Below are 14,497 nucleotides of genomic sequence, written 5' to 3'. Positions count from 1 at the left end.
AAGTACTGGTAACATCGTCAATATCTTCCCTGATCAAGTTTCTTTTGCAATCATTTTAAGAAATAAACATGTTCCGTTTATTTCTTGAAGGTCCTTGGACCTTTGTCAAAAGTACCATTGATTTGATGTATCAGGATAACCAATCACGACCGTATTGCATCCAGGATATATAGCTAGAATATCAATTCCTGGCCATACGGCAGGCCATTGCATGTTTTCATGCCTGTGTTGTCTTTAGTAGAAGGAGAAGGTTAGAAAAGGGTATAAATACTGGACCACAAACGCTCAATGTAGTATCGTGCTAAGAGAGAACTTCTAGCATCACTCCCTGAGCTCGCAAAACTTCTGAAACATCCGAATCACCTCATCGCTTCTGCATCGGTAAGTAAGATATACCCGGGTGTCCCAGAAAAGCAAGCAGTAGATTTTAAGTATTTTTCAGTTAAAAGGTTAGATTTTTCCCTTCATTAAATTCTCTGATCTTGGGAACCAGGTGTGGTGAATGGGTATCCGGCAGGAATAATTCCTTAAGTTAATGCACCAAGCCGGGATAACAGAGCCTCTATTAATGGCTCTGCGGGATAAAAAAAATATTGAGCCACTGAATATGCATCTATATAATCGGCACCTCATGAATATTCTGTGTCAAAAGTTGCTATAACAAAAAGGAATTAACATCCTAGATACAAAATATCAGTCCACTTTTTAGTGTACCCTATAGTGTAGGTAAGTATGTCATAGAAATTCATCTTCATGAACTGTAACTCATCAATATGGTTCTTGGTTTAGATCAAAGACATTATATCCATGGTGTTTGCTTATAACATAGTATAGTTATGATGCTATGGTTGCTAACTTATCTTGCGTCTTGGTCAGGTGGGATAGGTTCAGATCCTTTACACCGTTTATTTCCTTCAGCAAGAAGTGTGCCGCGCTCGACCCAGGTGAGGTAAAGGGGTAGGGACCCTGAATTATTCATCGAATGCATAATAATACCCATTCGGTCTTGAAATAATTGTGCGTTATAGCAGACTTTCATCTACACTCATCACTTCTACCATGTCACTGTAAAAAAAAAATCTCGTCGAAATAAAAAAAAACTAATTTGGTGGGAAAGAATTACCTAACTAAGATTTGTTCCACTAAATCAAAACATTATTACTATTGTTATTGAGTTGTTGCTACTTTAGCCTACACTCTAAAAAAACTGACTAAAATTTTACCCCATATTGAGCAAAATGCATGTTTAAGGGGTAAATTTTAACGCAACAATGCGTAAAATCAAGTTTACAAAATATTTGGTATCTTTTTACCCAACCAACATGTATGTTCCCATTTTACCCAATATTTGGTAAACTTTTTTTTTAGAGTGTATATATCATTTTTATCGGTATCCCCATTTTTGTTGATGTTGTTGTGGTTGTTATTCTTCTAATTATAACTAAAAATGGCTTTGTCTTCTTTTATTTTGTCGCAGATCATTTCTAAAAATGAAAGTGACAATATTCGCTACCCTGCTTGTTCTTGGTCTCGTGGTCAGTCACGTGACTGCGGCCAGCTTGGACCAGAACTTTGATGACCAAGGGGATCTCCAACTCGGTGAGTTCAAGAAAGACAGGGGTCGATATTGTCGTTACTGTCACATACGGGTGTTATTAGATACTGCAAATCATTGCATTTGAGTGAATTAATTTAAAGGGAATGAGACCCTTGGAATAAGTAGGCTTGTGTCGAAACAAAAAATCAAAGAAACAGATCAACGAAAGTTTTAGAAAAAATCGGACAAACAATGAGAAAGTCATGAGCATTTGAATATTGCAGTCACTAATGCTATGGATATCCTCCCATTGGCAATGCGACAAGGATGTGTGATGTCACATGTGAACAACTTTCCCTTTGATGGACTGTAAAATACTCCCAAAATGTCTCTTTTTGCTTTTTCTTATGGTGATACAAATTCTTTATCCATGATGCATTCTTTAAAATCTGTATTACATGCCCTCCTAAAGAAAGAATACATGATCTACTGATATATGTGACAAAAGAGGCAATTTCAGTGAAATATATACTAAACTAATGGGGAGAGTTGTTCACTGCAAGTGACATCACACATCTTTGTCGCATTGCCAATATGAGGATCTCCTAAGCATTAGTAATCGCAATATTCAAATGCTCATAACCTTCTCATTATTTGTCCGATTTTTCTCAAACTTTCGTTGATCTCTTTCTTAGATTTTTTCTGTTTTCACACAAGCTATCTTGTTCTAAAGGTTTCATTCTCCTTTTAAAAAAAGTCAGTGAAAGTCACTGACAATTTTTTTTTTCCTCATGAGATGTTTCCCGGGTGTTTGTCTTATGCAACCAAATGCGACCCAAAGTGACCAGTGGCGGATTCAGGGGGGGGGGGCACATCCGGTCCGTGCCCCCTCCCCTTTATTTTAATGTAAATATCCCGTTCTTAATTACACAAATGTGCCCCCTTTTTTAAAGTTACAGCATATCTTTTGAATGGGAATATGTCGTTCATACACAAATGAGGACCTAAGTTCTTGTCAAATTTTCCTCGGAAAAAATGTGCCTTTTCCCTTTGGAAAATTCTGGCTGGATCCGCCCCTGAAAATGATATCATGAAGAGTTCATTCCACAGTTTCATTCATCATTATCATTATCTAATTCAAAGGGAAATTCTAATAGCGAAACCGTAACCCGTTAGGGTTTCTAGAAACTTTGTTTTTAATTTGAAGCATCGCGATGAAATATCATGCGGATCTTTAAAAAAGTATTACCTATATTTGTCCCCACTAGTTAAACACACAAACCTTTTTTTCTCATATGCGCAATTTATTTCCAGATCTTGATGAGGAAACCTTGGGAGCCTTGGGAGACGTCTTGGCTTCTAGCTGGTTTTCCAGAGCAGCCCATAAAGTCTCGCACGCTGTATCGCATGCAGCCCGTGACGTTGGACATGCGGTCAAGAAGGGGTGTGGTGTCGTGAATGGGCTGCCAGGAGATGAATTAAGTAAGTAGCTTGTGTTTATAGGTACATGAGGGTGGGCGTAGGGTAGGCCGTTGGTGTGCGGGGGCAGTGGCGTAGCTAGGATTTTTGTTTGTTTGAAGGGGTAGTCCTCACAGTCAATTCTTGCTTTATTTTTTTATAAAACAACATAAATATGAAATAATCTCATAAGCCCTATATAATAGTGCGAGCGCGAAGCGCGAGCGAAAATTTTACATAGTGACATGAATTTTTTGTTGTTGCAAGTCTTCCCCTCACCTTATTTTATTCACTCGTCTTCCTCCTCTGATTTTCCTCTTCTTCTTTTTCCTTCTAACTTTTCCTTTTGTCTTTTTCCCCTTTTTTTTTGCTCCGCCAACTTTTGTTCGGGGGGGGGGGGGCACGTGCCCCCAGGCCCTCCGTAGCTACGCCCCTGTGTGGGGGTGTTGTCGTATGCGTTCGTGTGTGTATATGTGTGTTGGAATTTATGTAATGATGATTTGATGCTCTTCATCTTCTTTAATTATCATGTATGATTAATTCTCCATCATGTTTTTCCAGAGAAACAAATTTAAAAAGAAAAAAAAAAATGTGCATGGGTGTGTGTGTGTGCGGGTGGGATTGTGCGTGGGAACTATTGCTTCAAATGTCAGTTCTTCTCACCGATGGAGGGGGGGTCAATATTGTTCTTGATGAATGACTATCATGTTAATACTTTAAAATATTTTGCTTCAAGAGGAGTTGGGGTTCTATTTTATTTACAGTATGCCTTTCCTTAGTTCAACCATGGACCTAATAGGTCCATGGTTCAACCTGATCAGTCACTAAAGTACAATATAACTTCGTCTTGTTATCACTTTAGTGAGGCTCCGGGATGCTGCCCTTCGCAATGAGGAGATTGATGAGGAGCAGGCAGCAGCTGCCTACCAAGGATACAAGAATCTTAAGAGTGCCTGCAGACTCGTCGGTTAGAAAGGTGAGTAAAAAATCGGTAAATTGCCAACTCGTCTTCTACCAACTCGTCCACTCACCACAGTGGTCTACCTTCATTTAGTCTAATGCCATTCCGTCTATCAACATTTCGACTAACAACCATTTGGTCCAATAACTATTTGGTCCAATCATCATTTCGTCTAATCACCAGTTGGTCTATGACCATTACGTCTCATAACCATTTGGTCTAATATTCGTTTTATTTTCATTCACTTTGCCCAATCAACACTTAGTCTAATTAGACCAAATGGTATATGGACTAAATGGCTATTGGACCAACTGGTTATTAGACGAAATGGCAGTTAGACCGATAATTGGACGAACTGACGGTAGACCAAATGATAGTGGACTAGTTGGCGATTGGACGAATTGACATTGGACCAAATGAAAATAAACCAAAAAATCCAGTGTCGCATTTGCATTTATGATGAAGGGGAAAGTATGTTGAATATTGCTGATGATCATGATCATAGACAATACTGTACCATCAATTTTATGATTATGATATTTATTTTTTGGTAATAGTATTTATTAAATTCATTCAGTTGAAATCATACGAGTATGGTGCATTGCAAAATGTTTCAATATAAATCAACATAAACGCTCTTCACAAAGACAAATAATTATTCGTAAGACAGAAAATTGTATAAAAATCAGTGCTTTTAAATATTCATACCTGCGGATAATTATTCGTAACAAAAATTTTAACATTCGCCATATTATTCACAAGAGCACATTTTAATAATAAATAATGCAGAAAATCACAATCCATTGCTCAGTGATAAGGGGCGGATCCAGGATTTTCCCGAGAGCACATTTCACCGAGGAAAAATTTGACAAAAAAGGTCTTCACTTTCAAAGGAGGGGGTGGGGGGCACACTTCTGTTTTAACGGCATTTTTACATTCCCCCTGGATCCGCCAGTGATTGAAACTGAATGAAATTTATAATATAAAAGAGAGAAAGGAAAAAATAATGATGACGATAATGCCAATGGTAATCGATATTATTAGTTTTTTTTTATTGTAATCATCGTCATTATGACCATTACATTACTATCATTGATGGTGTTGTTGTTATTATTGTTATTGTAAACAATATTATTATTATTATCATTGAAATTTTTATTAGTATTATTATGAATATTATTATAATTATTATATCATTATTAATTTCATTGTTTTTTCATAATCCTTATTATTTCTATAATCATTATTATCCTCATAGTCATGGTAAGAGTGTTACTATTAGGTTCTATAATCATCACTATCATTATCATCGCGGTCACTATCATTATTATTATCATCATTAGTATTTCCGGTTATATTATTGCTCTTGTTTCAGTGTAGGCCTATCCTATTTCAAAATATTTGATGTAGGGTTTTTGTCGATATGTCATGTTTGTTGACCTGTTGAATGGACTGTCCATTTTATGACAAATGTCCAGATACTGTAAATAGATGAAGGTTATTTGAAATGAACTAAACATATTGGCCCGTATTCTGATAGCCATGGGTGTCGATCACGGGGGGGGGGGGGGGGGGATGGGGGGATATATCCCCCCAATATTTCAAGTGGGGGGATGGCCTGTATTATCATCCCCCCCCAATAATTTAGGGTAGAAAAATTATAATAATGATGATGAAAAAATGAAAAGTTTGATCATGATGATTATAGTGATGAATATAGAATGCCATCAATCAGTTTGTTTCTCTCGCAATTTGTGTATATTGTTATTAAATAAAAACATTCTTTTTCAGGACTATTAAACAGATGGGTGGAGGTTCAAGATGAAAAAGAATGAAATGTTTATGTATATGATATTTTTAAACACATGACATAAAAGGACCCCAACGAAAAACGACTTTTGGTGTTCCATCCCACCAATGGTGAATAAATTAATTTTAACAAATCAATTAATTCAAAAGGGTGGAAAAATAAACGGGAGTAAAAGGGTGGCAAGATAAATCGTCTAAGGAATGACCATATAGCTATTACAGTAATAGCTCTATGGAATGACGGTAAGCCCGATGGCGCACGAGAATCCACACAGTTTGTAATTTGTGCTAGTCTTAATTGGTCCGAATCTGCATGTTATCATCATGCATTAAGAAAAAAGATATTGCCAGTCGGGTAAGATTAAAGAGAGAAGTTGTATACACAAAGGCGTCGATCCGGGGGGGGGGGGGTGCAGGGGGGCGATCGCCCCGCCAATGAAAATATTTGGGGGAACATATCGTTTTGCCCCCTCCCCCTCCCAATAATTCTGTATGTGCAACTAAAAAATGAAATTAGATTGTAATGCTACACTGAAACCTGCAAGCAAGATTGAGATACCAACTCGATTTTGATTTAAAATCGTGCTCAAAATGTCTGCTTTTTAGATTGGAATATAAAAATGTTCAGCTCGCGCTTCGCGCTCGCATCATTTCTGTACCAAAACCCCGATACTTTTCATGATTAAATAGGTGAATAGAATGTCCCCTTTTTAGTTCTATACCTCAAAAGAACTCCCGCTTCGATTTGCAATAATCTTTTGTTGGATATATATCTTGTTCTTTATTAAAAGCGTCCATTAAACTTTTCCAGATCGAAATATCAACTTTTTCAGCTGGCGCTTTGCGCTCGCATCTATTGTTCTTCTAGATACCAATCTTAATCATTGGTGCCAAAAATGCTTAGAATATCAAGCTTTCACGTCAGAATATAAAGAAATTTTAGCTCGCTCTCTAGTGAGATACATGTATCTATGCTCCTCATGAGTTACTACAAACAAACCTAAACAGGTACATTTTTCCTGTTTTCATGTCATACTAAAAAATTTCAGCTCGCGCTTCGCGCTCGCATTGTTGGTGAGGGTGAGATATGTGTCTCTTTCTCATGAGTTATATATATATATATATATATGCATATATATATATATATAAAATATAGGCCTATGTGTGTGGGGGTGTAGGGGTGTGTGGATGAGTTTGTTCGTTTTGTATGATCGAGCGCCTTTGGAACGTTGATTCATGATTTTGCCCCCCCCATCTGAAAAATGGATCGACGCCCCTGTGTATACATCATGCTCAATAAACATATCACTATGTACATGGTCCAGAAAATTTGTCATTTTTTCTTTCGTATGAGTTTAGAATAGGCTTATTTGTAACACAAATTGAATTTTCAAGAAAGAAATATAAGTACACTACAACAATGAAGGAATTTCCAAGAACACCATGCATATCAATCACTCCCAAATGTCCTAACTTGTGATTTTAGTGGGGGTAATGTTGAAAGATCCCCATCCACAAGAACTTTTGTGTCAATCATCCCCCCCAACCAAGGATACTGATCGACACCCATGCTGATAGCAGGTTTAAATTAAACTCAGGTTTAAAGTTGTGTTTCAAGTATGGATAGCCAATTGTTACATAAATCATATAACAGTAAAGATATCTTATTTCAGCTCATTCAGCTCTCAAATCATTCATAATTGTCTAGGAAGTATAAATAGATGATTGTTTTCACCATCGATGAATCTGGAAAGAGCACAGTAAACATAAGAAACATACAACTTAATGAACTTTTTTTAAAATACTTTTGGCTTCCCATACTTAAACCACAACTTTAAACCTGAATAAAATTAAACCCGACTTCAGAATACGGACACATGAGATATACTAATGATATTTATTTCCATCTATACTTCCAGGTTGTACAACGGAAATGGACAAGGACAATTGGAAGAAATCGACGGAGCTTGAATTTTTTTCTTCAATATTTAGAATATGTTTTTATTTATAATGCCGATTTTATTTCATCCGCTGGAAACCGATATAAGTTGGTTCTCACTTAGTTCATTACACAACAAATCTTCCAAAGATAACTAATTTTGCTCATGAATTATTTTTCAATCTTCATTGCGGGATAATGTTTGAATTAGTACTACACTGGATTAAAGTCGTTTGAAAGTTTAAAATATAGTTTACCATAATTATTTTTTTTTCTTGATTGAGTATAGATGATTGAAATTAAATAATTTTTATAGAGACCGATTAAGAGACGGATGCGGTAAGGAAATTATGTAGAGAGAGGGAGGGACTATCGAGAGAGAGAGAAAATGGGAGAGAAAGGTGGGGGTAGTTCGGGTTAAGAATGAAATGAATAAACATATTTTGAAATTAGTAACGCATGTTGTAAGAAACTGGGGGATAGACAGAGGCAGAAATATGAAAAATTAAAGAAAAAGAGAAAGGGGAGGAGAGAGTAAAATTATGGTATATGAGCATTTTAAGGTATTGTTTGCCATGCACAGACGGAGTGGAAAGAGAGGCTGAGACTTTCACAGGCGAAGCTAAATTGAAAGATTTTCATTTATTGTTTCTGCAGCTTTTCAAATATCAAATAAAAATAAATACAGTACATACCAGAATATTTAATTTAAAAAAAACATGAAGAAAGGTTGTATATTCCATAATAATAAATAGGCCCTATAACGATTTAAGAAGGTTGCAGGGGTCGCCACTGTAAAACTTAACGTGTCTGTGTGACAACGCCGGAAAGAGCTAGATAGGCAAGATAGGGGAGGGGGGAATAAAACATAGAGAAACTTGAGAAAGAGGGTGAGATTTAGAAAGGATATTGTGTGTTAAAGGGGAATGAATAGCACACGGGGAAACAGGGGCAGATTCAGGTTTTTTTCAAAGGGGGGGGGGGGGAAGGGCACATTTTCCCGATGAAAATTTGACAAGCCTCCCCCCCCCCTCAAAAAAGGGTTTTCACCTAAAATTGAACGTCATTTCGTCCGCGAAAAATTTGACAAGCTAAAAAAAAAAAGAGTCCTTACTTTCAAAGGGGAGGGAGCACACATGAGTAAAAACGTTATATTTACGTTACAAATGTTGATTCTGGCTATCAAGGGGGGGGGGCACGGCAGTGGCATAGCTAGGATTTTTTCCTGGGGATACTGGGGGTCTTTGCTTTTTCATGGGGGGGGGGAACAAATTATTCCCCCCCCCCATCGGCCGCTCAAAGTTTATTTTTGTTTGTCTAAAGGGTAGTCCTCCCAGTCACTTCTTATCTCTATTCAAGACTTATAAAACAGCATAAATGTGAAATAATCTCATAAGCCCTATATAAAAAGTGCTAGCGCGAAGCGCGAGTTATTATTATTTTTTAAACTTTCATGTATTTTGTCCTGAAAATTTAACATTCTGGGAAATGTTTGTGGTCCTGGGCAATGTTTGTTGTCCTGAACAATGCGTATAACTAGATAATTACAGTTTCTGAAGACAATACATATTTCAGCAATTAAATAATGCTAGCGCGAAGCGCGAGCTGAAAATTTTGGACATTCCAACATAAAAGAAATTGTCATTCTAAGCACTTTTTGTAATCATGAAATGATAATGTATGTAACTAAACAATTGATGCGAGCGCGACGCGCGTGCGGAAGAAAATTGAGAATTTACACCCAACAACGGGACACTCTGTTCACGTTTTGTAAATCATGAATAGGATGGCAAAATGAGTATCTTCCTACATTAATGATGCGACATTACTTGATAATGAAGACCAATAATTCCAGCTCGAAGTGCGAGCTGAAGACATTCATATTCCGATCTGAAAATTATTGATATTCTGATCTGAAACTGGATAATCTAAGCATGTTTTAAATAAAAAACAAGCTGGGCACATCAGTAAACATGCGCGCGCCTGTTTTAGATTTAAACCTAGAATCTAGGCATTCTGTATACATTTTTTTAAATAATGAAGATCAATAATGCCAGCTCGAAGCGCGAGCTGAAAACATAAATATTCCAATCTGAAAAATTGTCAATTTAAGCACTATTTCAAACATTGTGTAGGAAAATTGTGAAGTGGATGTGGATCGCACTTAACAAATGAAGCGGGCGCGAAGCGCGAGCTGATGTTTTTTTTATCATTTTGACCTAGGACCGGGAAATTTGAAGGACATTTTTTCATCATATGGAAATGAGGACTATCTTCCTATTATTCCTAAGCGCGAGATGAAACTTGTTGATTTTTCATTCTGAAAAAGGGGCAATTTAGTTATTAGGAATTTATTAAAATGTTGTTTTCTTATTTATTAATCTAATATGCTTAATGAGAGCGTGGAAAATGTTGATATTTAATCCATAAAACGGACATTTTACAGAGCACTTAGGAAATTAATTTGTATTTAAAAAAAATAATGAAAGCTCAATGTCCGAGCTGAAATGTGTTTTGTGTATTGACTTCAAAACTTGATATTTTAAGCTCCATATCAGCCTATTGAGCAAGATATGAATCTAAGCGCACGTATAGGCAATGCGAGCGCGAAGCGCCAGCGAAAAATTTATATAATGGCATGAAAGATTTTTTTTCTCGCAAGTCTTCCCCTCACCTTATTTTATTCACTCGTCTTTCTCCTCTTATTTCCCTCTTTTTTTTCTTTCTATCTTCCCCCTTCTTTTTTTTTTTGCTCCAGAGGGGGGGGGGGGTACGTGTCCCCAAGGGCCCCCGTATCTACGCCCCTGGGACCCCCCCTTCCTGGATCCGCCACTGCGGGAAAGTTAAACAGAAGAGGGAGCGTAGCAGAGAGAACGAAAGTAAAAGCAAAGAAAAACAGCGAGAATTATACAAATTGTACTACCGGGTACCAATAAATATCAACCATTGAAAATAGGAATTGTGTGGAAGAAGGGATGGGAGAGAGAGGCAATCAGACATCCTGAAAGAGAGAGAGAGAGGGGGGGGCAAACGATCGAGGAGAGAGAGGGGCGGGCAGGTTCTATAACGCGCGGGGGGGGGGGGGTGGCTCCGCCTCCAGTCATCCCATCCCCAAAGGAAAATGCAATGATAATCCTTTTTCATACTGTCAAAATTTCAATTCAATTCAATTCATTTTATTTCCACAATTCAATAAAAATTACATCAAAATTGCACAAAGTGATTCAAAGAACAATGAATAATATAATACATAGACTTACTTGATACAAAGTACCAAGTAAGTACGGAGCATTAACAGAATATTAAGAAGTGGAGGGACAAACAAACAGGGGCGTCGATCCATTTTTCAGATGGGGGGGGGGGGCAAAATCATGAATCAACGTTCCAAAGGCGCTCGATCGTACAAAACACACCCCCACCCACACACATAGGCTTGATATTCTAAGCATTTTTGGTACCAAGGATTAAGATTGGTATCTAAAAAAATAAATCTCTCTCTAAAAGCTCGCATCTAATTTTGATATTTCGATCTGAAAAAAATGACAGTTTAATGGACGTTTTTTTTATAAAGAACAAGATATATATCCAACAAAAGATTATTGCAAATCGAAGCGTGAGTTATTTTGAGGGTTAGAACTGAAAACGGGACATTCTATTCACCTATTTAATCATGAAAAGTATGGGTTTTTGCTACAGAAATGATGCGAGCGCGAAGCGCGAGCTGAAAATTGTTGTATTCCAATCTGAAAAGCGGACATTTTGAGCACGATTTGAAATAGAGAACGAGTTGTGTATCTCAATCTCGCTTGCTGAACATTACAATCTTATTTTATTTTTGCACATCCGGAATTTATTGGGGGGGGGGGGGCAAAACGATATGTTTGTCCCCCAATATTTTCATTGGTGGGGCGATCGCCCCCCTGCCCCCCCCCCCCCAGGATCGACGCCTCTGCAAACAAAGGCCCGGGGCCTATCAAGGGCTTGTCCCCAACATATAAAGATAACAAATGACTGATCATAAACAAACAGGCAAATAAACAAACATAAAGCAATAAAGTCATTCAAAAATTAAAGATAGAAGTAAAATCAGGGAGTATAAGAAATAATTAGATTATTTATATACAGCTTCTTAAACCTAGACAATGTAGGGCAACTCTTCATATCGCGATCTAAAAAGTTCCATAGCTTTGGACAAATTAAAATAATTGTGGACCGAGAAAACTCATATTTTAATTTAGGGACACGGATGTGATTTGACTGCCTGGTTGTGTAAGGAACAGTTAAATTATTCTCTTGAAAACAATCATTTAAAAATTTAGGTAATATTGTGTAAATAAGAAAACATAAAGATTGCAACTTGTAATTTATGAATATCCTAAATTTTCAGTTGTCTAAATTTGAAAAATAAAGGATTGGTATGTGAAAAGGGAGCTGCATGAGTCTGTGATGACGCGTATTACCCGTTTCTGCAACAAAAAGAGTCTATTGAGATGTGTTGAGGAACATCAAATGAGATCCTATTAAAGATTGATAAATGGACAATAGAATGTTATGAGGTAAGACCTTCTTCATTCTACTTATTGCACCAATAACCCTTGATATTTTGTTAGAAATGTAACTAATATGATTTTTCCAAGTTAATTTGTCATCAATAACGACTCCCAAGAAATGAGTGGAATGTACTAATGGAATACAATTGTCAATAAATAATTCGATATCAGAAAAATTGATTTGTCTATTCCTTGGTTTAAAAAGCATACAACATGTCTTAGTGACGTTGATTTTCAACTTGTTTAATGCAAACCATTCAGAAAACTTTACTAATTCGGAATTTGCTGTGTTACACAAAAATCACTTTTTTCCCCAGACAAAAAAGGTTGGTATCATCGGCATAAATAATAGCATGAAACATTTTGCTTACAAATTGGATGTCGTTGATATGCAAAAGAAAAAGTAAAGGCCCCAGTACAGACCCCTGGGGGACACCTATATTAATACTGCATTGCAGAGTGCACATCTCATGCTTTAAAAACGAACCCCAAACTTTAAACCTTGTGTTTAGAATAGTTCTCCCTAATTCATAAAACCTCTCACTGAATTTCTGCTACATTAAACCAAGTATTTGTTTCACTTGTTTTGGTTTTTATATTGTTGACTTTTTTTCAAGTTTTATATTATTTCACAGCTTAGGATGTGTTTTTTTTTAGGTTAAAAAATCTCAAATTTTACTTGAGCGACTTCAAGTGTTGGTTTTGTCGTATTACAATGGTCAAAAGTAACATTTCCTTATTTCAGATAGGCCTATTCTCAAAAACTCATATAAATATGCACTAGAGGCCAAGATCGAATTACTTTCATTTTGCTTTGATAAAAAAAAACACTTTCGTAAATACCTTGGTTGCTTTGCTCCCTCGCATATGTCTACGTTTTTCAAGTTAAAAAAATGAATAGGAATCTTTGATTTCCAGTGGCTTAGTAAGAAATGAATGTATGACATAACCAATAAATTAAATAACGCAGTAAAAAAAAATGTTTCAACGTGCATTAAATCATTTAAAGATATTTCGTAGAACCATTGCCTTCAACAATTTCTTATTCAAGATCAAGAGGAAATGGATTTAGCCCACCCCCTTGTGTCTTTTGTAACAAAGACCCTGATACGACCTTACATATTTTTTTATATAGATTTATTCAGATTTAGATTTAGATTTAGATTTATTTATTTATTTCCGTTCAAACAAAAGACACAATCCAAGTACAGTGTAAATACATGTTCAAAATAATACATACTCAAAATAATACATACAGTTCTATAACATTTCATAGCAAATATTGAAGATAAAATTATCTGACTTGCCAAGAAAAGCAGAGCTTGTAAAAAAGGCAAGTCCCTAAACATAGTTCCAATACTAATTAACAAAACCTATATACAAGAGACGGGTGGAAAACGAAATTAAAATACATAATCTACAAAATACCAAAATAGAGCGTATAAGCAACAACAAAAAGTGGAAAGTAATTTGGATAATAATTGGAATGATAACGATAATAATGATAAAATTTTTAATAGAAATCATAAGAGTGGAAAAGGGAGGCAAAGGAAAGAGAGAGGAGAAAAGAGTGGTGCAAATAAAACTGAAAATGAAAAGAGGAACATGACAGGTGCACAGGTCATAGGGCACTGTAGTGACATTATTTAGGATATATAATATTAGACAAATTTGTTGATAATTAAATGCTAGTTGTAAATACGTTTAGTTACATTTATTACCTTGACTTGTTGGTGTGGAGTATTGACAAATTAGCATCTTATTAAGTTTGCGCTTGAAAATATTAATGCTTGGTGATTCTTTAAAGTCATTGGGCAGTGAATATATGCCCTAAAGCGAAACCAATTTGGGGTAAAATCATTTATCATATTGATAAAAGAAAGAAAACACCTATATTGCTCCTCCACTTTTCAGAAATTGTTTGATAGACTACGTAATAGATTTTTAAAGTATGTATTTCTCCTGTTAAGATATTACATAAATCTCTGTAAATTAAAAAATAAACCTATTAGTGTCGATGGTTTCAAGGCTTTTTTTAAAACTTAGAATGATTAATCTTCCCAAGAAAAAAGATAATAATAATAGTCGGTTCTTGAATAACGTCTACATAAAGCAGCTTACATAACGTAGCTTTGTATAGTATGTTTTTCTTCATTATTTGTAATTTTGTTTATGTAATTATTTTGAAACTGTTGATGTTGATTTACATATTAAATAAAATTTATTTAACAAATGTTTCATAT

General features: G+C 35.9%; 1 protein-coding gene across 1 annotated transcript; it reads left to right on the top strand.

The window, feature by feature from the left end:
- Positions 1–292: 292 nt before the first annotated feature.
- LOC135155995 (uncharacterized) lies at positions 293–7,955 on the top strand. The gene is made up of 5 exons (XM_064106766.1): positions 293–381; positions 1,478–1,599; positions 2,852–3,019; positions 3,858–3,971; positions 7,685–7,955. Exons 2-4 carry the CDS (start codon positions 1,491–1,493, stop codon positions 3,965–3,967), a joined length of 387 nt encoding a protein of 128 aa, XP_063962836.1. The 5' UTR covers positions 293–381; positions 1,478–1,490; the 3' UTR covers positions 3,968–3,971; positions 7,685–7,955.
- Positions 7,956–14,497: the final 6,542 nt, after the last annotated feature.

This window comes from Lytechinus pictus, chromosome 11, assembly GCF_037042905.1.
Source record: "Lytechinus pictus isolate F3 Inbred chromosome 11, Lp3.0, whole genome shotgun sequence".
NCBI classification, from domain to species: Eukaryota; Metazoa; Echinodermata; class Echinoidea; order Temnopleuroida; family Toxopneustidae; genus Lytechinus; species Lytechinus pictus.
This window is presented reverse-complemented; position numbering and strand designations above follow the sequence as displayed.